The sequence below is a fragment of the Lipotes vexillifer genome, unplaced genomic scaffold, assembly GCF_000442215.2.
Source record: "Lipotes vexillifer unplaced genomic scaffold, Lipotes_vexillifer_v1.1 scaffold433, whole genome shotgun sequence".
In the NCBI taxonomy this organism is placed as follows: Eukaryota; Metazoa; Chordata; class Mammalia; order Artiodactyla; family Lipotidae; genus Lipotes; species Lipotes vexillifer.
The window spans coordinates 1,801,577-1,827,707 of NW_006774285.1; the positions used below are offsets into that span (position 1 = coordinate 1,801,577).

The window sequence follows — 26,131 nt, forward strand, 5'->3', positions numbered from 1 at the left end:
GGCTCAGCGGCCATGGCTCACAGGCCCAGCCGCTCCGTGGCATGTGGGATCTTCCCGGACCGGGGCACGAACCCGCATCCCCTGAATCGGCAGGCGGACTCTCAACCACTGTGCCACCAGGGAAGCCCAGCTTTCAGCTTTTGACTGTAGACTTGTGTTATCCAACACAGTAGCCACTAGCCACATGTGGCTGTTAGGCACTTGAAATGTGACTAGTCCAAATTGAAATGTGCTATAAGTGAAAGTACATGCAAATTTTAAAGTTTTGGTTAGAAAAGCAAACCATCCCAATAATAAATTTTTAGTTTGACTACGTGTGAAATAATAGTATTTATGTTACATTGGGATAAATATAATACATAACTAAAATTAATTTCACCTATTTCTTTTTCTCTCTTTTAATGTGGCTACTGAAAATTTTTAAATTATTTATTTAGCTCTTGTATTTCTACTGGACAGAGCTGCTCTAAACCCTGGGATTTTTCAGGATCGGGGGGGAGCATAAGTCCTAAGGCCAAACATTGCCCTTTCCTGGACTTTCTCAGTCTCGGGTGATGTAAGTCTGTCACCCTTCCTGGAGGGCTGGCACTTCCATTTTCCCATTCAGAATGGAGCCCTTAAAAGGATGAAGAAGTTAAAGAACAGTTTTATTTTTTTAACATCTTTATTGGAGTATAATTGCTTTTACAATGGTGTGTTAGTTTCTGCTTTATAACAAACTGGACCAGCTATACATATACATATATCCCCATATCCCCTCCCTCTTGCATCTCCCTCCCACCATCCTTATCCCACCACTCTAGGTTGTGACAAAGCACTGAGCTGATCTCCCTGTGCTATGCAGCTGCTTCCCACTAGCTATCTATTTTACATTTGGTAGTGTATATATGTCCATGCCACTCTCTCACTTTGTCCCAGCTTACCCTTCCCCCTCCCCATGTCCTCAAGTCCATTCTCTATGTAAAGAACAGTTTTAAATGTAGATCACTGAGTGAATCCATGTTTCAAAGAGTAGAAGACAATAGGTGATTATTGACTCAAGGCAACCTCTCAGTGCATCTTAAGATTCCTGGTTGGCTCTCCTATTTTACTTGGATTATCTCTCTTAATTTTCACAACAACGCTAACATATATGTGCTATTATTACATGCATTTTATAAATTAGTAAATGGAAGTTAGGGAGCTAGCAGGCATGGTGTGGAGTTTTGATCCTAGTTTGTCCAACAGTCCAAGTGCCATATCTAGCAAGATTATGAGCTCCTTGTGTATCCTGTACCTTGTCCTTACATGACCTGACTGACACATTCTAGATGACAAATATGTGTAGTAAAGTGTATATATAGTACGACTTCAACCATATATGTATGTATATATATATGATATATATATGGAAAGTCATGGGCATATGGGGGGGTAATATACATTTAAAATTTTTTCATCTTTATACTTTTCTGTATCTTCCAAACTTCTGACAACATACATATACTGTTATTTCCCTTATCCTTTAAATCACACAAAATGTCATTTTAAGAGAATGTAGGTGGCTACTGACATGTTCTCTGTATGCTGACATTGCTCTTTTCTCTCTTCCCCATGATGTTTCCAGTCCTCTCACAGTTGGTGTCCCTTTCCTCCACTTTGTTTCTCAATTCTTTCTCTCTCAATCTCTCTCTTCTTCTTTTTCACCTCTCCCTCCCGCCTCCCCGCCCCCCTCTCTCCCTTCTTTTTGAGAAGATTGACATTCAAATGAAAAGTCAATCAAATGTTACTTCCCACCTGGTGGGTTTCAGGCAGATTCTATCTGCCTCCTCTGAGGAAGGTGCTCAGGTTGGGGGGGTGTGTGGGCAGTGGAGGGCAAGACTTCTAAAAAGGATGGTTTTAGATAAAATAAAAGGTGGGGGAGGACTTTTCAGAGTGACAAAAGCAGTGGGAACAAGGGTCTGAGGATTCTCTCAGGGAAACAGAGACAAGCAGAGGGTCTCTTACCTTACTGGGCCTGGAGATTGCTGTCTCCCAGTGTGGGAACTCAGTTAGAAAGGATGTGAACCTTAGTTGATTTGAGCTCCTGGATTGAATTAGTCCTGGTTGTATAATTGACTTTGATATGTGGCCTTTGGATCTGAATTTGGGTTTAATAAGATTTAACTGTTTCAAAGGGCTTTATAAGAATTCATTTTATCCTTCAAATCTGATTTCAAATGCTACCTACTTTGAGATGCCTGCTCTGACTTTGGTGCTCCTCCTTCAGCACTCCTTTTGTGACATAGTTGATACATACATATTAAAGCAATTACCTACATTGTATTTTATCTCTTTTTTAATTAATTAATTTATTTCTGTGTTGGGTCTTCGTTTCTGTGCGAGGACTTTCTCTAGTCGCGGCGAGTGGGGGCCACTCTTCATCGCGGTGTGCGGGCCTCTCACTGTCGCAGCCTCTCGTTGCGGAGCACAGGCTCCAGACGCGCAGGCTCAGTAGTTGTGGCTCATGGGCGCAGTTGCTCCGCGGCATGTGGAATCTTCCCAGACCAGGGCTCGAACCCGTGTCCCCTTCATTGGCAGGCAGATTCTCAACCACTGCGCCACCAGGGAAGCCCCTGTATTTTATCTTATTCTGTGGGAAATGGTTCCTTTATTGCCTTGCTTCAGGAATCTTTAGGGATATGCATGTATCTTATTCATATTTGTATCGCAGGCCTAGCACAGACCAGGAACACACTCAGTTGAGCGTCAGGTGCTCAATAATAATTTTTTAAAATATATTAATAGCTAACATTTAGTAAATACTGTGGCAAGCCCCGTGCCTGCACTGTTTCATCCAGCAGACACTTTAGGAGAAAAGTACTTTCATTATTTTAAAAAAATATTTATTTATTTTAAAATTTTTGGCTGTGGTAGGTCTTAGTTGCGGCGTGTGGGCTCTTCCTTGAGGCTTGAGAGCTTCTAGTTGAGGCACGTGGGCTCCAGAGCGCAAGGGTTCTGTAGTTTGCGGCAGGCAGGCTCTCTAGTTGAGGCACGTGGGCTTAGTTGCCCCGTGGCATGTAGGATCTTAGTTCCCCCACCAGGTATTAAACCTGCGTCTCCTGCATTGGAAAGTGGATTCTTTACCACTGGACCACCAGGGAAGTCCTGAAAAGTACTTTTATTATCACTATTTTACAGTGAGAAAACTGAGAGTAAGAGAAATTAATTTGCTCTGAAGTCCAAGATAGGCAAGTGGCAGAACTTTTTCTATAGACCTTTGGCTTCAAGACCTGGACTCTTCACCACCATGCGTGAATCTATATAGGTAGAGGAGGAAAGCTTTTTAATCTGTGGCTGAAGAAGTGACATATAAGAATCCATCATTATTTTACAGAGGCAATTAAAATTAAAAATTGGTAAAGTCCTAACTCACTGATGTGTCCAATTTTTTGAATCACCTTTACTTCTTCCTCCCTCCTTCCTTTCCCCCTTCCTCTCTGTCTCTCCTTCTCTCCCAGCTAAAACCCTCTGGCAAAAATGTTTGAACTCCTACGTTGAAGTGTAATTCAGTCAAGAACTAAATGTTTTGTGGGAAAGGGAACTAACGTTTTATTTGACTCCTACTTTTTACCATTCATTCATTTGCAAATTTACATCTATCAAGCACCTACTGTGTGCTAGGAACCTTTTTTAGACACTAGAGATGCAGCGGTGAACCAAAGTCCCAGTTCTCACGGAGATGACGCTCTAGTGGGCACTTTACATACACTGGTTCACTTATTCCTCACAATAGCCACACCTAATGATGACAACAGTAATAGATAACTCCAAACAGTGTTTATCTGTGCCGGGCACTGGGCTACGTGATTTACTTTGTGTTAACTCAATTACCACAACAACCTGTGAGGTAGGGGATATGTTTTCCTCATTTCACAGATGAGTAAACTGAGACACAGAGAGGTAAGTGATTCGCTTGAAGTTCGAACCCAGGCAGGGTGGCTCTAACTCCCAGGCTGTTAACCACAGGCTATATTGTTTCGTTTATGTTTCTTAAAATCACAACTTTCAAGTGACCGAATCCTCTCTCAGATCATCTGACTCCCAAGCCCAGGGGTTTGCTCTGCACCCCACGGCCTTGTGGAATAAATGAGAATGGCTTGGAATTTTTGCAACACTTACTCTTCCAAAGAATTCAAACTGATTTCAACGTAATTCTCAGATTTGTGATGTGAACCCTCTTGTACTGGAAATTCTCCGGCAAGGAGAAAGATAGCGCCAGGGCCCGGGTCATCTCACACTGGCCGGGGCACCCAGCAGATGGCGCTATTTTAGTGGCCACCAGCTGGCTACCCTGTGCCCCTGGGCTCACCGCCTCTGCTGCAAGCTTCCCGGCCCTCCCTCGCTCCCTCCTCTCTCCTCCTCCCCACGGAGACCCGGGCCCATGTGACCTTCAGGCGGCCAATGGGCGAGCAGAGAGGGCGAGCTGGTCCCTGTGGCCGCCATTAAAGCGAAGGGAAAACCCGTGAATTCGGATTAAAGGGGGAAAAACACCGCCCGCTGGGCCCACAAAATGGGGGAGTCTACGGCGTCCCGGAGGTGAGGCCGCAGGAGAGCGGACGCTGGTCCGGCTTGGCTCAGGGACGACACGAAGACACAGCCAGAGAATGGTCTGAGCCCGCAGGCGCCGCCACCACCTCCGCCACAGAGGAGACTCTGGGCTTAAGGACATCGCCGCTGCCGGGCCGGGGGCCTCGGCTTCTCTCCCCGTTCTCGCCCTTCCCGCCCGTCTGCGGGCGCCTCTTTGCCCGGGAGAACCCTCTGGGGCTTGGGCTCTGCCCTCTCGGACTCGATTTTAATTATTTATTGTGTAATTTATTATTTTTTCTTGTGGCAGGGGCACACATCCCCTCTGTCCCCCAGAGAGGGACGAGCGTTCGCGGGCTCCGCGGCGGCCTCAGTCCGGCCGGCGGGGCGAGCGCGGCGCGGCCCTCCCGCCTCCGGCCCTCGGCCCCGGGCGGCTGGGTGCCGGCCGGGCGGCGGGGGCTGCTCGCGGCGGCGGGGGGGTGGGTGGAGAGGGCTGGCGGCCCGGCGGCCTCCTCTTCCACCGCCCCCCCCAACCACCACCCCCCCGCCCTCCCCGGTGTCTGTGTTTCTCTCTCTGGTCGGAGGCGGCGGTAATGGCGGATGGTGGGTTGTGGCGCCGGCGGCGGCTGCTGTGAGGGACGATGAGTTCCTCCTTCGTGCCGAACGGGGCCAGCCTAGAAGATTGTCACTGCAACCTCTTCTGCCTGGTGAGTGCTGGGCGGGGGCCGCGGCGAGTGGGCGGTGGGGGAGGGGCCGCGAGGTGCGCCCTTGGGCCGTGGGGGAGGGGGTCCGGGTCGGATCCAGATGCCGGAGTCCCCGGCAGAGGCCCAGCCGGAGCCGGCGCCGCGGCAAGCTCGGCACCAGCCCGGGGACGCGTTCCACCCCCGCCGTCCTGGGCTCTGCTTTAGGAGTGTCGGCCTTTTTTCTTGTTTCCGACCCCTTTTTCCTCACCGTAGTCTTGTCTTCAACTTGGGCTCCTTATCTGGCAGGACGCTAGCATTTCCCTCTGTGTTTCTTGCTTAACTGTTGCTTTTCTCCTTGTTGACCATGTACCCCCTCCTCCCACTTTCCACTGTCGCCAGTTCTCCCACTGCCTCACTCTGCTCATTTGGTTTCTCCCAGTAAACAGGACCCCGGAACTTAAGCACTCTTTTCGTTTTGCGTTTTTTCATGAGTCAAACTGTAGGGGGCTAGTTTCTTCCTTGGGTGACTTCATACTGTGTGTAAAAAACAGTAAATGCCATTTCATATGTTTTCTCTTTTAAACTCTGAAAAGAGTTTGCCATTTTGACAATTTCTGGCCGTCTTGCTTTTATTAGAACATTATGTTTGTGTGAGAGTGGAGCGGGCTGATGGAGGAGGTTCTGTGGTTCTGTACTAAATGTTTTGATATTTGTCTGTTCTGCCTGCGTTTTTAGAATGTTTTGAGGAGGCTGCTCCTCCTTTTATTGAAAAGTCAGGGGAAGCTGGATGTAGGGAAGACAATTGTGTAGGTTGGCCCAGGTCTGGGAACATCCAATAAAGACTTTCAAAAGTACCAACTGTTGCAAAATTCAGTCTTCAGTTAGATAGTAGCTTAGCTTCATAAATGATTTAAAGTTTCGGTAACTTTCTTTTTTCGATTTCCCAGTCCTATGAGAAATATTAAGAGAGTGTGTGATAGGTAAGTGAATTGAGTGGGCGGAGCACAACTAGTTGGCAAGTGTAAACTGCCAGTCGTGTATCAGCAGTTTCATTTTTGGCACCTTAGGCTTTGCACCTTTAAGTTATATTAAAGAGTTATTGAATTTGCTCTGATGAATTACTTTCACAATGCTAAATAGAGCTCTTTAACGCCTTTCCCCCTTATAAAATGTTTTCTTGTACAATATCCATTAATCAGCATCTCTTCAGATGTAATAAGACAAACGAGTTTTACGTTTCTGTCTTCTCCAACTCAGTCTATTTTTGGTACTTTTAGGATCAGGTTCTTTGAAGATAAGACTAGCACAAATCTGACGGTTCTTTGTGAGCAGCTATTTGACTTTTCCTAAAAGGGATGTGTAAAGATTTAACAAGATTTTTTTCAAATGTAGATCAGATTTCATTAGAGCCGTGACTTCTATAAACATGGAATGATGAATCTTTAAAAGTTAATTTTGTTATAAGTTTGACACCAAGAAACAAATGTAACCAATTAGAGCAGAACTTAGGACAGAGAGTAAATGTTTACTCAGTGTGCAGCATTAAAGAACATGTTTATATTTAACATTGTTAAGTTTCTTTTATTTCTCCTTGGGACACATTTATTGACTTGCTATTCAGTGACATGTCAGTATTAATTTTTTAACTGTTTTTTTCCTTTAATTTTTGGTTGCTGAATTATCAGAATAAACTTTTTTTTTTTGGTAAGTCTACTTTAATATCGTAAGCATATGTTGAAAAATTGTAATGTCTTAATGAAATAAGGGACTTTAATAGTGAGTACTTTTGATTTTGAGTGAATACGCAGTAATAAAAAAAAAATCATGCTTTCTTTTCTTCAGGCTGACTTGACGGGAATTAAATGGAAAAGATATGTATGGCAAGGCCCAACTTCTGCCCCCATTCTGTTTCCGGTGACAGAGGAAGACCCCATTTTGAGCAGTTTTAGTCGCTGCCTTAAGGCAGATGTACTTGGTGTTTGGCGGCGAGATCAAAGACCTGGAAGAAGAGAATTGTGGATATTTTGGTGGGGCGAAGACCCCAGTTTTGCTGACCTTATTCACCATGACCTGTCAGGTGAAAGCAACTTATTTCTAACTGACGATATAGCAATGTTGAATACTTTTCTTAAAAACATTTGTATTAAAAATTAAGATTTTTTTGGTGGAACATTGTTGAGTATGAAACCAGATAAAAATTCAGCTTCATGTTTTAGTTCACTGGGGTTATTTTATTTTACTTAAAATTATGCATATTATGGCAGGTTTTTTAAGCCTTGAATAACTTTATTCTTTTACCACCCAGCTTTCTCATGAATTTCTGGCAGACAGGGCCCAAGGAAGGCATGTTACATTAATTAACTTAAGAAAAATGGAATTGGGGAGCATTTCCTAACAAAGTCATAAAATACTTTGGAAGCCAAGTGTAACTCATCTTTGAGTCAGTTCTGCCACTGCTGTCTTCTGTATGAATGTGTAAACAGTTGTAGAAGGATCTAGAAATTTTGTATTGTAACTTTTACGTTTTTTTCCCCAGGCATATAGTTACTTTATTATTTTTATTTGTGACTGTTACATTATTAACGTATGAAGGCATATGTTAATTTTCTTATTCTTGGAAAGTGATACTTTTATTTTAGATACTGGTCTATCAAAGACTGTCTTTGATATGAAACAGTGCCAACTTGTTAGCTTTTACAGTGGGACATGGGATCATAATCTGAAAAGTTAGAGAAATAATTTTATAAGCAAATCAGTAAAGTTAAATGTAAGCTGTTTTGATGTATATTAAAATATTATATGGGTATTTTTTTTCGATGTTTCATGTTATGTGTTTAAATATGTTTTCTCCTGAAACTTCAGTTATATAAAAAAAAATTCTTCTCTAGTTTAACTGTTTTTTAGCATATTTTCTTAAAAATGGTAATACCGACACCTTAAAATATTGATTTGAACATAATGAAAGTAATTTTGGAAGATTAGGCTTTACTTGTCAGATTTTGCTGAATGCCATTGAATACTAAGAGTTTATCAGAGTGAAAGCAATTGAAGCAGTAAAGAAAAATACATTAGTAGTTGTATGTAATCATATTTACTGTTCCAAGTCTGTCCTATACTGTTTTAAACAGGTGGTGTAGCCAATGGTATTTTTATAATGTTTTAGCTTTTTTTTTTAACTTGTCATTTACTTTAGAATGTTTTTACCTAAATCAGACATATCTTAGAGAATAATAAGGTCTTTGCTGATAGAGTATATTTGTCGCGCCCTTTTGTTTGCTCCAGGGACACCGTCTGCCTCCCTTTTGGGGTAATTAGTCTGCCTCTGTCTCTCTAGCTAACCCCTTTTTCATTTCTTCCCATCTGTGGCACTCTATCCCCTTCTTTTAAGCTCCCCTGAGAAGAGAGCAGCTGGACAGTAGGGGTGGCATCAGCTGCAGGAGGCAATCCTGAGTTCCAAGTGGAGGTGTAGTAGTGAGGAAAGGGGAACCGGAAGGACCCAGGTGGTAACAAAAAGCTGGTTAATTTAGTTTCAGCCTGCTCTTCACAGGCAGTGTCCTTCTGTTTGCTTCAGCACCTACCACATCTTGTGACTGAAATATTTGTGATTATGGTGATAATTGTGCCCCTCTTGTTGGTGAGGGAAGGAGGGAGGCATTCCTTTTTGCAGATTAGAATTCTCAGTTTTTCTTATTAACTCAGTAATAAAAGTACAGAGTTGCCTTTGCTTAACCCCCTTAATCTCCTTTGTGTCATCCATAGTATATTTTTTAAAAGTAACTTTTTGTTTTAAAATAGTTTTAGATTTACATAAAAGTTAGAGATAGTATAGAGAGTTCCTGAATAACAACCCTCACCCAATTTCTTTTATTGTTAACATCTTCCATCAAAATGTACATTTTTCACAGCTAATGAACCAATATTGATACATTGGTATTACCTAAAATTGATAGTTTCTTTGGTTTTCTTTTATTTTTACCTAATGTCCTTTTTCTATCCTATGATCTTATCAAAGATACCGTATTACGTTTAGTTGTCATGTTTCCTTCAACTTTCTAGACTGTGACAGTTTCTCAGACTTGCTTTATTTTTGATGATCTTGATAGTTCTGAAGAGTTCGGTCAGGTTCCATAGTGCCTTTTAAATTTCTGCCTGCCTCTTACATGTAGCACATGTTTGGGTCACCTTCCTTTCAAGATTTGCTGATTTGTAGAAATCGAATGTAAACTGGTTTTATTGCTAATTGGTGAAAGTCTGTTACAGCAAGCCAGATCTGATTTGATACATACTTTAACTCTCAGTTACTTGTTTTGTAGCAGTAGTCGATACTATTTAGTAATCTGCAAAGACTTGATGATTTTTGGGTCAGGATTTGTGCTAACTAGTACTGGCCTAACTGTTAACATTCCAGAAAGATAATTTGTTCATAATGTCCTTTGAATCCCAAAGCCAAACACTTTTTTTTCTTCTACTTTTTGCTCTGTTCCCTCTAAGAGAATGGATAGTTGGATCAGTATCCATATGTTTTGATAGAAAAAGAATTGGAGAACAGAACTCCTCTTTGATTACAACCTTTTAAATTTTAATTTTTTTAAAAATAAATTTATTTTAATTTATTTTTGGCTGTGTTGGGTCTTTGTTGCTGCAGGCAGGCTTTCTCTAGTTGCGGTGAGCAGGGGCTGCTCTTCATTGTGGTGGCTTCTCTTGTTGCGGAGTACGTGCTCCAGGGCGCAGGCTCAGTAGTTGTGGCTCACGGAGCAACAGGCTTAGTTGCTCCGCGGCCTGGACCAGGGCTCGAACCTGTGTCCTCTGCACTGGCAGGTGGATTCTTAACCGCTGGGCCACCAGGGAAGCCCTAAATTTTAATTTTTTTAAATTTAAACTTTGTAGCAGTCTTCTTTCAGTGGTTGTGTGATAGAGATGTAAATGTGGTGGTGGGAAAATTTTAGCTTAATTTCTCTGGTCAAAAGTCTTTATATTGGTTCTTTTAAGTGTACTGTTAGTTTGCCTCAGAGCAAAGTTGTTTCATTATCATTAGTGTGTTCTCAAAGGAGAAGAGTTTTGTGGGTATTTTTATTCTGTGCCTTACCCTTTTTTGAATTTTATTGCTGTCATCATTGGCTTTAAGTTTTTCCCTTGAAACAAAAATAAAAACAACTGCTCCCTCTCTGAGGTTTGCATCTTAAAAAGAAAATCAGAGTAGCTAGAATGTGATAAGACTCCTTGAGAAAACTGATACCTTGAGAACTGAAAAAACAGAATCAGTCCGGGCTAAAAATATTTATTTTTCCTGGCTCCTGTGGTATATATATGGGATTTCAGCAACATGTCCAAATACTTTTCATTATAACAGAATTTCATTGTAAATAGTGTCAAACTAAACAGGCCATTGTTTAGTCTTAGAATTTAATTTTGGATGCTTTTACTGAAAGATTTTTTTTTTTTAATTTATTTTTGGCTGCATTGGGTCTTTGTTGCTGTGCACGGGCTTTCTCTAGTTGCGGAGAGAGGGGGCTACTCTTCGTTGCTGTGCGTAGGCTTCTCATTGCGGTGGCTTCTCTTGTTGCTCTAGAGCACAGGCTCAGTAGTTGTGGCTCACGGGCTTAGTTGCTCTGCAGCATGTGGGATCTTCCCGGACCAGGGCTCGAACCCATGTCCCCTGCATTGGCAGATGGATTCTTAACCACTGCGCCACCAGGGAAGCCCTGAAGGATATTAATTACAGTGGAATTTAACCTTAAGTGGCAGCTTTAACAAGGTTGACAAATAGATAAATAGCAGCCAAATATAGGAGTTTAGTGTCAGCCAAACTAAAAAATGGTTTTGTTCCCCAGGTAGCCGAAGAGAGTTAATTCATTTCTGTCTTCTGTTCCATAATTTATTTGTGACTCAACTTTTTATGTTTGCTAGTCTCTAGGGACAACTTTGTTTGCCATGCTTTTTTGTGTACTATCCATTTTGAGCAGGAAAGTGTGTCTTTTAAATCTTCAAATCCAAGGTAAGCATATTAGGCTTCTTTTAAACCAAAATTTTTCAGGTTTTGCCGATCAGTAATGCTGCCAGTTTAAGGCTGTCAGTAATATAGGCTGTCAGTAATATTTGTTGAATGAATAGCTTATGAATGGGCAATTGTTGTTCAAGACAGACACTGAGCTACACATTTAAACATTTCTCTTTATTCTTTAAAGAAATACACAGTATTTTCTACAGTGATCATTTTTGGCCCATTTATTATTCATTAGTGCATGTTGCATTTTAATAGTTTGCCAGACTTACTTAGGAAAAGATTCCTTTTTTACTGGCTTACCGCTGTGGAGATATTTAAAGATGTCAGTTTTGAGAAAACTGAGTACAAGTGCTAGGTATATCAACTTTTTTTGTTTTTTTTACCCCCACTCATGGAGAATTATTTTGATGACCTATCACATACTTTTGCATCACTATAGTACGTATCCTCAGAAAAAAATTTTTTATGGCAATCAAATTTAGCGTTTGAACTTATGCATTGTTTTCTTCAAATACTTTGTAAAATTTTTTCAAGTAATGACGATTAAGAGTTCTAATGCTAAGGGTAATGGAACAGTACTAAAAACACAGAATTGCAACTGTTTTCTCTGGGGATACAGATACAAGAGGAGGAAAACATTTATTTAAATACATTAAGCAGACTTTTTCCAGTAGGCTATGGTTGATTAAGTTCAAAAGAGCTAGGTAAAGATTTGCTATGTGTTCCTCCTCCCTCCCTTTTCTGTTATAATACTGGTGTTGAGATTCAAGGACTTATTTTAATTAATGTAAGAGGTGCATATCACTATGTCTTGGGTGGCTTAGTTGTACCATTTCACTCTTCTTTTTTTAAAATATTTATTGATTTATTTATTTGGCTGCGCTGGGTCTTAGTTGCGGCATGCGGGATCTTTAGTTGTGGCATGTGGGATCTTTAGTTGTGGCATGAGGGAATCTTTTATTTATTTTTAAATTTTATTTATTTTATTTTTGGTTGCGTTGGGTCTTCGTTGCTGCCCACGAGCTTTCTCTAGTTGCAGCTAGCGGGGGCTACTCTTTGTTGCAATACGAGGGCTTCTCACTGCGGTGGCTTCTCTTGTTGCGGAGCACAGGCCCTAGGCTTGTGGGCTTCAGTAGTTGCGGCTCACAGGCTCTAGAGCGTAGGCTCAGTAGTTGCTTAGTTGCTTCCCGATATGTGGGATCTTCCTGGACCAGGGATCAAACCCGTGTCCCCTGCGTTGGCAGGCGGATTCTTAACCATTGCACCATCAGGGAAGCTCTGAGGGAATTGTTTAGTTGCAGCATGTGGGCTCCTTTAGTTGCGGCATGTGGGATCTAGTTCTAGTTCCCTGACCAGAGATTGAACCCGGGCCCCCTGCATTGGAGCGCGGAGTCTTAATCCAACCATTTCACTTTTTATCTCTCTGAATACAACATGTAGAAGTACTTTTATTATGGTTATAATATCAAAATAGAAGCTTGGCTCTGTAGGCTTCTTGTTGCTAAGTGACACCCCTCCCCCCACCAAAAAAAACCCTTCAAGCTTTTCACTGAATGTTATTAGGAATTATTCTTATTATTTCCTCAGCAATGAAAAATGAAATTATGTTACTTTTGTAATGGTTGCTTAGTTACCAACCATATAGGTGAAGATATACTCAAGATATTTGTTGGCCTTCGAAAATCCTAACAAGTGGTCTGTTTATGCATAACTCCCATTTAGTGTTAATGAGCATTGTGGGCATTTGAGGGTATAATGTAAAATGAGTAGAAAGTTCACCTGAGTTTCTCTAGACAAAAAAATTTAGAGCAATGAGGGAGAAATGCTTGAATATTAATACTGGTTAATTTTCTAAACTATATTTAGTATTCTTAAACTATTTAAGTATAGGTTTAACTGAAATAGATTTTTAAAAATAAAACCATAAAATATTCAGAATTTTATGTGAAAATTTATATAAATTGTATTTATGTAATACAGTCGTATTACTTACTATTCTAAAGATTTTTAATTTACTCTTTCGGGGAAGAAGGCAAATTCAGTCTCAAGTTTTAAGTGAATAATTTTCTGATATTTGAAGTTTATAGTGACTGTACAACTTTGAAATGTAATGGTAAACTGTGTGTCTTGGTTCTTTGTTGGTTTAAAACTTAGAAGTAGTCAGAAAAAAGATTTTGGTAGGGGCTACTTATGTATGACAAATGTTACTCCATTGTGCTTCCTAGAAGGTAAGGATTTTTGAGGTAAAAGGCAATAAAAGTAAAAGTACACTAAATAATTTAGGTTATGAAGAAGTGAAGAATTCCAGCATAATTCTCTTGGAATTAAGAATATGTGTACTTTTAGTAATCATAAGTCACGTAACTTTAGATAAAACTCTTAATGTTGTAGGTATTTAATTTTGAAATAATAGAACCTGATTAGGCTGAAAGCAGATTGCAAAAGATTCATTTTTTTTTCTCTCAGCAACTCACAAGTATGCTTGTGATCTAGACCTTTTAAATAAAGTGAAATCACTATGTGCCACTTCCCTTTTCTTCTAGCCTGTTTTCTTTAATAAAGTGAAACTTGTAAAATTTTGGCTTTAAATGGAAGTAGATAAGGATATCTGTAATATAGTAGAATGTGAAGACCTTTCTCTGTTTATTATTAATGATTTAAAAATTATTTCAACTCTCAAGTATTGTCATTTTCTAAAGCTTACCTCATTTTTTAAGAGCTTACCTTTTTTGAAAAAATACAATTAGTTTATTTGAAAGACTTCAACTATAATTTAGGAAACACTTTAAAGAACAACATAAAATCAACATTAACCTTTGTAGTGGCACAAATTTCTAGTGCAGTTAAAGTCCGCTGTCATGCTTTTGAGTTAATGTTTATTCTGCCCATTTGTTTTGTAAGTTACGAATATAAACCATGCGTCACTCTTAATATGTGTCTCTGCTTTTATTCAAAAGCATCTTAGTTTATTATTTTTCTATTGGAATGTTACATACATTTTTAGTGTTTAATTAAGAAAGATTATTTTTACTTAAATCGAAAGAAGACCCATATTTATAAAATGTTTATAAAGTTATAGAAGTTATAGAAGGATACTAAATTACATTTGAAATAGCAGTTTAAAATATTACAAAAGTTAAAATGCTGACGGTAGTAGCTGTCATTTATAGTAGGATTCCTTGGATGCTTTGTTATAGGTATGAGATGGATAGAGAGTAAAAAGCTTTTTTTTCTGAACTACATCCATACTCATATCAAAATGACTGCATTTTTTTTTTTGTGCGCGCGGTACGAGGGCCTCTCACTGTTGTGGCCTCTCCCGTTGCTGAGCGCAGGCTCAGCGGCCATGGCTCACGGGCCTAGCCACTCCGTGGCATGTGGGTTCTTCCTGCACCGGGGTACGAACCCATGTCCCCTGCATCGGCAGGTGGACTCTCAACCACTGCGCCACCAGGGAAGCCCTGACTGCATTTTTTTTGTTGTTGGTTTTTTTGTTTTGGTAACTTCATTTGGGTGGTTAATAGATTTGCTGGAAAAATTGAGGCTGTATAGTTAGTGAAGATTGCTATAACTTTATATCAAATGTGCCATTTAAAATTTGTCTTTGAATTTTTAAGTTTCTCCCCCCAAGTAGAGAATCCTATACTGAATAGTAAACATGGGAATCATTTGGTTGTAATGAGACCTAAGGTGGCTGATAATGCACTGCTTGTTGGGTTCTTTGCCAAAAGCTTCCTTTTTATCCATCACTTATTTTTATAGTTGAGTCATGGATTAGAATGCTGATGGACATAAAATATTTTGAGTTTAATTATTAACTGTCTAGTTTTTTTGGCAAGGTCCGTTTTGTAAAGTAACTAACAAGTGAGCCAGCTTAGAAATTGGCATCTTAGGTGTAGAATGTGTAATATTTCCCTTGGTTATACAAATGTCCTTTTCATTTATACAGAAACCAAATCAGTCTGTCTGCAGTATATCGTTGCCTTTTTATATGGTGGAAAAATAATTTTCTGGTAATTTAATAGAATACATGGCACTTTGGCCTTTTATTCTCTATGGAGTAGCTTTGAAACCTGATATTTTAATGTCTAGAGAGATACCGAAGTGACTATAGCTCACTATTCTGAGGTGAAGTAGGGTTTATGAGTTTAGGGGTTAAACTATCACAGTTTTTACTTAGCTCTAAGTATATATAGTGCCACAGTGTTACCTTTTGTTTCTTTCATATCTTTTATAGAAGAGGAAGATGGAGTGTGGGAGAATGGACTTTCCTATGAATGCCGTACTTTGCTTTTCAAAGCAGTTCACAATCTGTTGGAACGGTGTTTAATGAATCGGAACTTTGTACGTATTGGCAAGTGGTTTGTAAAGCCTTATGAAAAAGATGAAAAACCTATAAATAAAAGGTAAGCTATCTTATTTAAACTCTTACTTGATATTTCTTTAGGCTTGTTAATTTTAATGACTTTATAGAAAATGTGTGATAAACTGATATCTTGCAGACATTCAGGAGGTTAAGTTTGGCAAAGTACTATAAGTATTTAGTTTTCTTTGACCCCTTCATTCTTTCTTTTACACATTTAAATAATTTTCTTGCAGTGAGGTTAGGCTGTGTGTCAACACAGTGGCCTAAGTTTTGCTTGGGGATGGTAGAAAAAATGTGGAATGAAAGCAGAGATTTATGCATTGAAGTATACTTTTTTTTTTTTTTTTTTTTTTGGCGGTACACGGGCCTCTCACTGTTGTGGCCTCTCCCGTTGCGGAGCACAGGCTCAGCGGCCATGGCTCACGGCCCCAGCCGCTCCGCGGCATGTGGGATCCTCCCGGACCGGGGCACGAACCCGTGTCCCCTGCATTGGCAGGCGGACTCTCAACCACTGCGCCACCAGGGAAGCCCTGAAGTATACTTTTTTAGTACTAGTGGAAATACAGTCATGGTACTCTGTTAAAATTAAGCAGTATTAATATTTGTTTTTAGATGGTGATCTGTGGTCATGTTTTGGGTTGAGGTAATCCTTCTCAATCTCAAACCTCTGTTTTTGCTCTGGTTAAAGTAATTTAAATCTATAATTTTCTATATAAGACATGTTTACTTTTGGGGTGTTTTTCAATTTTCTTCAACTTTGAATTAGGCAAACTTAGGACACTTAATTTGTAGGATAATTACAGATGCACCGAAGACTTTAAGACCTGTAGTCTTAAAAGCTTTAGGTTACTACAGTTCTCTGATTTAAATAATATAAGGCACGATCTGTTAAGAAGATTTAGTCCCAAGCAGTTGTTGAATTAGTGAGACTTCAAGAGAGATGAAACAGTGGTGAGTAAGATGGGATGTGGGAAAAAGAGAAAATGAAGGAAATGTATTAGTTTTCCCTAAAAGATGTGAGGATATGAAGTATTGGTTGTGATTGTAATCATTGTTGAGATGTCATTTTTTTACATCACGTGCACATCTTTTTTCATGCGCACCCAAAACTTTTTCAGACTTCCCTTATTAGTTTCAGTGAAATGGATGACCAGGTAAGCCTGGAGAAATCAGGACTCTTTTCATTTTTTTCTCTCTGAAAATTAAAATAAACCTTTATTATCAACAGAATAATTAATCATACAAGTTAGGAGTGCATTCAGTTGCAAATGACAGAAAACCTAACTACCTGGCTTATGTAGGAATTGATTTTTCTCAATAGCAAGGAGTCTGGAGGTAGATAATCTGTTCAATAATGTCATCAAAACTAAGGTTCCCTCGAGTTTTCTGCTCTTTCATCTTTAGCCTTTGGGTTTTATCCTCATGACCCCAGTAAGTGTTGCATCTCCAAACCTCACTCACAGTGGATTCCAGGCAGGAGGAGGAAGGGAGGGAGGAAGTGAGAAGTGGTGACCCTTGGATCAGAAAGTAGATTCTTTTCTGGAAACTTTAGCTGATGTTTAATTGGCTGTACTACTGAGAGAAATATTTTTTTTATATGGGAACATTGCCACTCTGAGCAAAATAAGGCTCTGGTTAGTAAGAAGAAATGGAGAATAGATACTAGGTAGGCAGTTAATTAGAGGAAGGGGAAAGTATCAGGTAGGCAATTAGCAGTGTTCACTGTATATATTTATATAGTTTTAAGAAGTCAAGCTGATTACCAAGATTTAAAATGAAATGGTATAATCCTGAGCCCAGCTACTAGATGTGCTCCTCAGAGGCAGTCCCTTTTAATTCTTTTAACTGTCTTTTAATTTATGTATTTAAAAACTTATAAGCAAATACTGTGCTGATACCTGAGTTTTCTGTTATTTCAGTTATTCAGGATTTAATCTATTGACTTTCTATTAATGCTTTAGCTATCTAACTACCCCAGATGCTTAGACATTGGCATACCTATATATTCTCTGACCTCTTCCTTCTCTTTTTTCCCTTATCTTGCCAATATAGTTATGAGATTTGGTAAAAACAATACCTATTGTTTCTATTACTATAACTTTATAAATATTAGTTTCAGTGAGCCATTTGGTATATTAAGATTACATTCCATTTCCTCTCTATAATTTTGTTTTCCCCAGTGTTAATGATTATCTCTTTTTTCACTTAATTATCTATGTCAGGGGCTGGTAAACTACCACCCCACAGGGCAAATATAGCCTGCTACCTATTTCTGTAAATAAAATTTTTATTGTAACACAGCCCTGTTCCTTCATTTGGATTATTTTATGCCTGCTTTCACACTACAGCAGAATTGAATAGTTGTGACAAGAGACAGATGACTCCACAAAGCCTAAAATATTTAGCCTAAAATATTTCTCTGGCTCTTTACAGATAAAGTTTGCTGAACCCTGATCTATGTACTTATTGGTAATTTGCCCCTAGGCTATGTACCAGAAGTATAAAGTCCAGTTTGGACTTCTTGTTCTATAAGGCCTGTTTCACAGCAGTCATCTTGGGAATTCTCTTTGCCTTTTTGTCTGTGTTGGATCCCTTATTTTCTGGATCTCATGTTTTCTTTTTTTGTCTTACTGTTTTGGTAGTGCCCATCTACCTGTAGTTTCCTGAAGTACATAAGAAGTAATATTTTTGAGATCCTGAATGTCTGAATTACCTCCTTTTCTACTCTTAAGACTTTGGGGCACTAAAATGCTGACTGGAAGTCCTATGTATGTGAATAGCTCTGAAGTTGCAGGCTTTAGTATGGTGATTGGTCAGGAACCTGGCCATTTTTATTTAGAACTCTGCTGTTATTATAGTAACCACCAGCCAGTTGTAGCTATTTAAATTTCAATTAATTGAAAAAATAAAAATTCAGTTCCTCAGTTGTGCAGACCACATTTCAAATGCTCTTATGACTGCTAGCTATTGTATTGGGTAGTGTAGGTAGAGAATATTTCTATCATCACAGAAAGTTCTTTTGGATGGTATTGCTTCCTCCAGAGCCTTTACACTTATAATTAAAATAATACCTTAGGAGCATCACTAAAGAAGTCAGTCAAGGTTTTTTTGTTTTATTTTTGGCAGTAAATGAAAGACTATACTTTAAATTTTACCATAAAGCTATGTTTATCTTCTGCCACACCTGTGGCTTTTACACAGTTTCTTTATCTCCATTTTAATTAAATATAAGCACCACAAGATTTAAGGTGGCATATTAGTAGCCATTTTATATAGCTTTAGGATGTCCTTTGTTGGGTTCCTCAATACCTCTGAAAACCTGAACTTCTAGGGAAGCTAAGAGCTATCACTGTTATGTTTTCTAAGGACTCAGTTCCTTTCTTCTTGTCTTCTAAGGTAGCACTGTCTAATAGAAGTATAATGTGAGTCGAAATATAATGTGAGTCGCATATGTGGTTTTTTTTTTTGGGTTTTTTTTTTTTTTTTTTTTTTTTTTTGCGGTATGCGGGCCTCTCACTGTTGTGGCCTCTCCCGTTGCGTAGCACAGGCTCCGGACACGCAGGCTCAGCCTCAGCGGCCATGGCTCACGGGCCTAGCTGCTCTGCGGCATATGGGATCTTCCCAGACCGGGGCATGAACCCATGTCCCCTGCATCGGCAGGCGGACTCTCAACCACTGTGCCACCAGGGAAGCACGCATATGTGTTTTTAAATCTGGTAGTAGGCACATTAAAGAAAGTTTTTAAAAAAGTGAAATTAATTTTAATATATTTAATATATCTATTTCAGCATGTAATTACATATAAAGGTGATATGAACGAGGTATTTTCTTTTCTTTTCTTTTTTTTTAACTAAGTCTTTGAAATCTAATATGCATTCTGTACTTAGAGTACACCTCGGCGTTGTCTGGTCACATTTACAAGTGCTGAATAGTCATTTGTATATTGGTTTGCATTAGCAGCGCAGTTCTAGGGCTTGAAGCCCAGCCGGGCTTGGTAGTGCTTATTGGTAAAAGATCTCTTCTCTCTGGCTTATGAACCCTCTTGGAATTGTTTGCTAAATTGTGAGTGTACTCTAGCATCTCAGAGGTAGGGGAAACTTCCATCTTATGTCAAGGTATCCACTGTTTGCCAAGTTGGGCATAGTTACTGTCTTGTTTTTCCTCCTTTTAGCCTGTCTGTGCTAGTCTATTATTAATGTCTGTCATCAAGATTATTATGCATCCTATTTCTGAAGTCTTAAGTGATGATATAGTAGTACTTATGACCCATGAAATTTCTCTGTGATGCTTGAGTCATTAGGATTTGCATGGTCAGTTTTCCACATTCTCATGCTTTCCAGAAACATTAATGAGAAAAAAAATGAAGTGCTAAGAAAGACTTTTTTCTCTCTCTTTTTTCCTCCCCATTAAGCTTTTCTTACTATCATTTCTTACTATGATTCTTAGAGCTTCATACAAATCTGTCTTTTTCAACTGTTGGTTTTAGATATGAACCATGATAGAGAAATTTTTTTTCTGAAGGGGAGAAGGGAATGAGCATAACTGGCCAAGCAGTGTTTGAAATCAGGGCTTAATATGTATTAAATCTATTCTCAAAACAGACCTATTACTCCAGTTTTATAGTTGATAAATCTGAAGCACAGGGAGGTTGAGGAACTTGTCCAAGGTCATATTTCTTGCAGAATGTATTGGAGCTGGATTATAGGGCATGAAAAATATGAGACAGATTGTGGACCCTGTAGACCACTATATCTCCTGTACCTACATCTTTTTAAATTTATTGGAAGTAGTAAAACAGAAGACTTAAAAATTTAAAATATTAGGGAGATACTGTATTTCCTGAACACTTGAAGTTGTGAACCAGAATAATATGTCATTGCTTTCTAAGTATTCTTTACTGTATAATGTAAGTATTGTGTTCACTGAGTGAGCAGAAGTATGTACAAAATCACAGATAAGGTGTTTTACTCTGGATTTTAATATAGATCTTTTGTTCATTGAGATATGGCAAGGATAACTGATACTGAAATTACACTTATAAATTCAAGAAATTTAAAAAGTTACTGAGGGGGCTTCCCTCATGGCGCAGTGGTTGAGAATCTGCCTGCCAGTGCAGGGGACATGGGTTTCATCCCTGGTCCGGGAAAATCCCACATGCCGCAGAGCCACTAAACCCGTGCGCCACAACTACTGAGCCTGTGCTCTAGTGCCCGTGAGCCATAACTACTGAGCCTTCATGCTGCAACTAGTGAAGCCCATGTGACTAGAGCCTGTGCTCCACAGCAAGAGAAGCCACCACAGTGAGAAGCCAGTGCACTACAACAAAGAGTAGCCCCCACTCACTGCAACTAGAGAAAGCCCCGTGTGTAGCAACGAAGACCCAATGCAGCCAAAAATAAATAAAATAAATACATATATATTAAACAAAAAAGAGCTTTAAAAAAAAATTACTCTGAGGGCTACAGAAATACAGATTAATGCAGTGGTTTCCAAACTTGTCCGGATGTGGAATCACCTTGAGAGAGTAAAAAAATAACCTGTGTATTAACCTGGGAGTGTGGTCTGGGCTTTGGAATTTTTAAAAGATCTCTATGTGATTCTAGTGAAAGACAGGTTTGAAAACTGTTGAATTGATGGAATAAAAATCTAGGAATTAGGATGACTAGGATTTTTTTTGTTGGGGGGATGTTAATTATTTCAAGTAATGTTAAAATGGATGATTGTGAAAGAGTTGTGCATAATTTTAAAAGTATCACCATAGGGCTTCCCTGGTGGCGCAGTGGATGAGAGTCCGCCTGCCGATGCAGGGGACACGGGTTCGTGCGCCGGTCCGGGAAGATCCCACATGCCGTGGAGCGGCTGGGCCCGTGAGCCATGGCCGCTGAGCCTGTGTGTCCGGAGCCTGTGCTCCACAATGGGAGAGGCCACAACGGTGAGAGGCCCGCGTACCGCAAAAAAAAAAAAAAAAAAAAAAAAAAAAAGTATCACCATAAGCGTGTTGCTATTAGATAACACAACATAAATAGAAATATAGGACCAATTATATAAATTTTATCAATCCAGTGATAGAATAGGATTTTTTTTTTCATTGTGGTAAAATATACACAACAAAATTTTACCATTTTAGCCATTTTTCAAGTGTATGGTTCCGTGGCATTAAGTACATTCACATTGTTGTGCAGCCATCACATTATCTATCTCCAGAACTTTTTCATCATCCTAAACTGAAAATCTGCCCATTAAATGATAACTGAACTTTTTCATCATCCTAAACTGAAAATCTGCCCATTAAATGATAACTCCCTGTTTTCTCCCCATCCCAGCCCCTGGTAACCACCATTTTGCTTTATGTCTCTATGAATTTGACTGTTCTAAATACCTTACACAAGTGGAATCATATAGTATTTGTCTTTTTGTGTCTGGCTTATTTCTCTTAGCATAATGTCCTCAAGGTTGTCATCTAGGTTGCAGCATGCACTTTCATTTCTTTTTAAGGCTGAATTTTTCCGTTGTATTTTTATACCACATCTTGTTTATCCATTCACCTGGCATCTGACATTTGGGTTGTTTCCACTTTTTGTCTATTGTGAATAACGCTGCTGTAGATAGTGTACAAATATCTGCTTTCAGTTCTTTTGGGAATATACATAGAAGTGGAATTGCTAGATCATACAGTAGTTCTATTTTTATTTATTTTTTGAGGAATCGCTGAAGTCTTTTCCACGTTGGCTGTACCGTTTTATATTCCTACGAGCAGTGCAGGAGGATTCCAATTTCTCCACATCCTCACCAACACTTCTTTTCTTTTTAAAAAAGTAGTAGCCATCCTTAGGGGTGTGAAGTGGTTATCTCATTGTCATTTTGATTTGCATTTTCTAAATGATTAATGATGTTGAGCATCTTTTCACATATTTGGTGGCTATTTATGTTTCTTTGGAGAAGTGTCTCTTCAAGTCTTTTATCCATTTTTAATTGGTTGTTAGGATGACTAGAATTTTAAGTCAACATTCCCTTTAACTAGGTTTATGATTTTAAGACAAGTCACTTCTTTGTGCCCTGAATTCCCTACTAGCAAAATGGGATGTCATCTTTCTGTAACTACCTAACAGAAGTGCTAAAAATAGATTATAGTACCTCCTAAAGCAGTATAGATAACTGTTATATTATTAGAACAGCTAACTTTATTAGCATATTTTCATTTTCTGTCTTAGAATAAAGAATCATTTGTTTAATTTCAGTACTTAAGGAACATTTTTCTACAATAGAAGATTATCTGTTGAGGTTTCGTCTGTAAAATTCTGCCTCACACATGCCTTTTTGTTTTGGTTATTATAGTAAAAGCTCCTGGAGAGCAGTTTTACTGTATACAGTACTTTATAGTAGCCTAATGGTACCTTGGAGTCTCATTGTAGTTGCACATATTTGTTTTAACTCCACTTTTCTAAGTGCTAAGTACCAAAAATTAGGTGATGTTATAAAATGATCTCTCTCCTTGAAAGACAAGACATTGTGAATTTAGTATGGCAGTATTACCTAACATTCGCTTTGGCCTATAATATTTTCTGACTAGATTACCTTTAATATAGACATACTTTGGAGATATTGCAGGTTCTTTTCCAGACTACCACAGTACAGCACATATAATAAATCGAGTCGCAAGAATTTATTTGGTTTCCAGTGCATTTAAAAGTTATGTTTACACTAACTGTAGTCTATTAAGTGTGCAGTAGCATTATGTCTAAAAAAACAGTGTATATAACTTAATTAAAAATACTTTATTTAAAAAATACCATCATCTGAACTTTCAGCAAGTCGTAATTTTTTTGCAATAGTAACATCAAAGATCACTTATCACAGATCACCATAGCAAGTATAATAATGAAAAAGTTGGAAATGTGAGAATTAGCAAAATGTGACACAGAAATATGAAGTGAACATACGCTTGAAAAAATGGTGCCGACAGACTCGCTCGATGCAGGGTTATCATACACCTTCAGTTTGTAAAGCACTCAATTATCTGCGAAGTACAATAAAGCAAGCTATACCTCTGTAAGAATTTCAGAAATTTTATCCCATTTTTAGAATGTTTAGTTTTTTCCTCCTATATCATGCACAAACTTGGCTTATTTTAAACCATTTTATAACTAGATCAGACTGTATTGGAAACATATGCTAGCAGTATAGGAGGTGATGTTTTTCTTAAAATAGGTAACTGAAAGTGAGAGCTTGCTGTTAAGTAGGGCAGTGCAGATAAATAGTGGGAGCAGACAGATTATTCTCTTTTAGTATTTTATGTATGAAATGAAACAGTTGAAAGCTGTATTTTTTTTTAGACTGTCTTTTGACGTGGACCTTTTTTTTAAAAAAATAAATTTCTTTATTTGTCTGCTTTGGGTCTTCGTTGCTGTGCGCGGGCATTCTCTAGTTGCGGCAAGCGGGAGCTACTTTTTGTCGTGGTGTGCGGGCTTCTTGTTGCGGTGGCTTCTCTTTGTTGCGGAGCACAGTCTCTAGGCATGCGGGCTGCAGTAGTTGTGGCACGCGGGCTCAACAGTTGTGGCTTGTGGGCTCTAGAGTGCAGGCTCAGTAGTTGTGTGGCACACGGGCTTAGTTGCTCCATGGCATGTGGGATCTTCCTGGGCCAGGGCTCGAACCCATGTCCCCTCCATTGGCAGGCGAATTCTTAACCACTGCACCACCAGGGAAGTCAGATGTGGACCATTTTTAAAGTCTCTATTGAATTTGTTATATTTTTTTTATGTTTTGGTGTTTTGGCCATGAGGCATGTGGGATCTTAGCTCCCTGACCAGGGATCGAACCCGCAGCCCCTGCATTGGAAGGCAAAGTCTTAAACACTGGACCCCCAGGGAAGTCCCGAAAGCTGTATTTTTAAGAACTCTAGTTCACTAATTAAGTATGAGGATATAAAGTTAAGTATGAGGATATAAAGTTCACTAATTAAGTATGAGGATATAAAGTTCAGGTCTCCTAGCCTCTTTGTCTTTAAGGATAAAGAACATGAGACTGTTTTAGGTTGTTGCATAAACTTACAGATGTTCTTGGAAGTATTTGCAATTTAGATTTGGGAATTTGCTGTTCAGTTACTGAGTAAGCACACAGCAGTCATAATCATTTGTATAGAGAGCATACTTACTTGATCCCTAAAACTAATCAAATTACAATTTCTCTGTGTTTAGATTATTATTGCTTGAGTCACTTCCTTAATAAATGTTTTCCTTGACATAAAGTATTTTTAGTAATTTCCCTTTATATTCTTAAATTTTGCCTCCTACCAAGAAATTTATCTTTTACTGTTACCTGAAAAATATGTAAAAAGCTTGTAATGTTAAAAAATATATATTCGTTCTAACCAGTTTAATATGAAATTTTCTTAACTTTTTTAGCGTGTTGTGTTTTTTTTTTTTTTCGGTATGCGGGCCTCCCACTGCTGTGACCTCTCCCGCTGCGGAGCACAGGCTCCGGACGCGCAGGCCCAGTGGCCATGGCTCATGGGCCCAGCCGCTCCACGGCATGTGGGATCCTCCCAGACTGGGGCACAAACCCGTGGACCCTCAACCACTGCGCCACCAGGGAAGCCCTAGCATGTTGTCTTTTAAATTCTTATATCCTTTTTTGCTGTTTAGGGAGAGATGCTTTGAAAATTGATTTCAGCCTGTTTTATGTCAATACACATAATGGGCATTTCCCTCTCAAAAGTTAAACACTAGTGTTTGCTAAGATAAAAATACTATTTAGAAATTGTTATGTATTTATACATTCTGTAACTCAACAGTTATAGAAGAATTCTATCAGAAGACACTCGAAAGAAAAGCACAAATATCGCTTCATAGGCATTCCCACATTTAGTAATGAGATTAGTTGCATATATGTTTGTTTACTTTAGGTGCATTCTTTGAGGAAAATAAATGTATGAGACTTATGAGTAATTTTTTAAAATTCTAATGTTTCAACTGGTATCAAGAGTAATGTTTGGTATTAACAAAAGGTACGAGAGTCACACTCTTGATTTAGTGTTTTTCTTGAGCTGTGTTATAACATAGGCCACACCATCGCTTTGTTGAGAAACTTTTTTTTTTCCAGCCCTACAGTTTTTGGGCTGTTTATATTTCCTTAAATTATGGTTGCAAACCAGCAAGTTGTTTTCTGAGTTCTTCTCTTTCTTTTAATACTTTATCAAGTGTAACTAGTAACAGTCAAACTACATTTTCACTTGATGTGTTCCCCCAATTCTGTAAGTTCATTTAGGCATGTTTTCTGCATTCCAGGTTATTTCAGGCAACAGTTTTATGAAGTATTTATCCATTTATGTAACATGGGTTACCATTTTCCTCACTTTTTCAGTGTTTTATATTCTTTGCTACCAATCCTCTGATTGCAAAACTAATGCCACATATTGAGGTTTTTGTCATGGTAGTCCCTCACCTTTGGTGTCAGTTTCTGTATCAGCTATTGCTGTGTAACAAACTACCCCAAAACATAGGGGTTTAAAACCACAGTTATGTATTCTCACTAATG

At 38.9% G+C, this 26,131-nt stretch overlaps 1 protein-coding gene across 1 annotated transcript in view; it reads left to right on the top strand.

The window, feature by feature from the left end:
• Positions 1 to 5,109: 5,109 nt before the first annotated feature.
• LOC103091436 (mediator of RNA polymerase II transcription subunit 13) overlaps positions 5,110 to 26,131 on the top strand; it is a gene marked incomplete at its 3' end in the record, with an annotated part of 58,055 nt that continues 37,033 nt past the window's right edge. The window contains exons 1-3 of the mRNA XM_007449088.1: positions 5,110 to 5,252; positions 7,071 to 7,305; positions 15,470 to 15,638. Of these exons, the coding sequence (XP_007449150.1) occupies positions 5,187 to 5,252; positions 7,071 to 7,305; positions 15,470 to 15,638 (470 nt within the window). The remainder of the gene's footprint in view (positions 5,253 to 7,070; positions 7,306 to 15,469; positions 15,639 to 26,131) is intronic.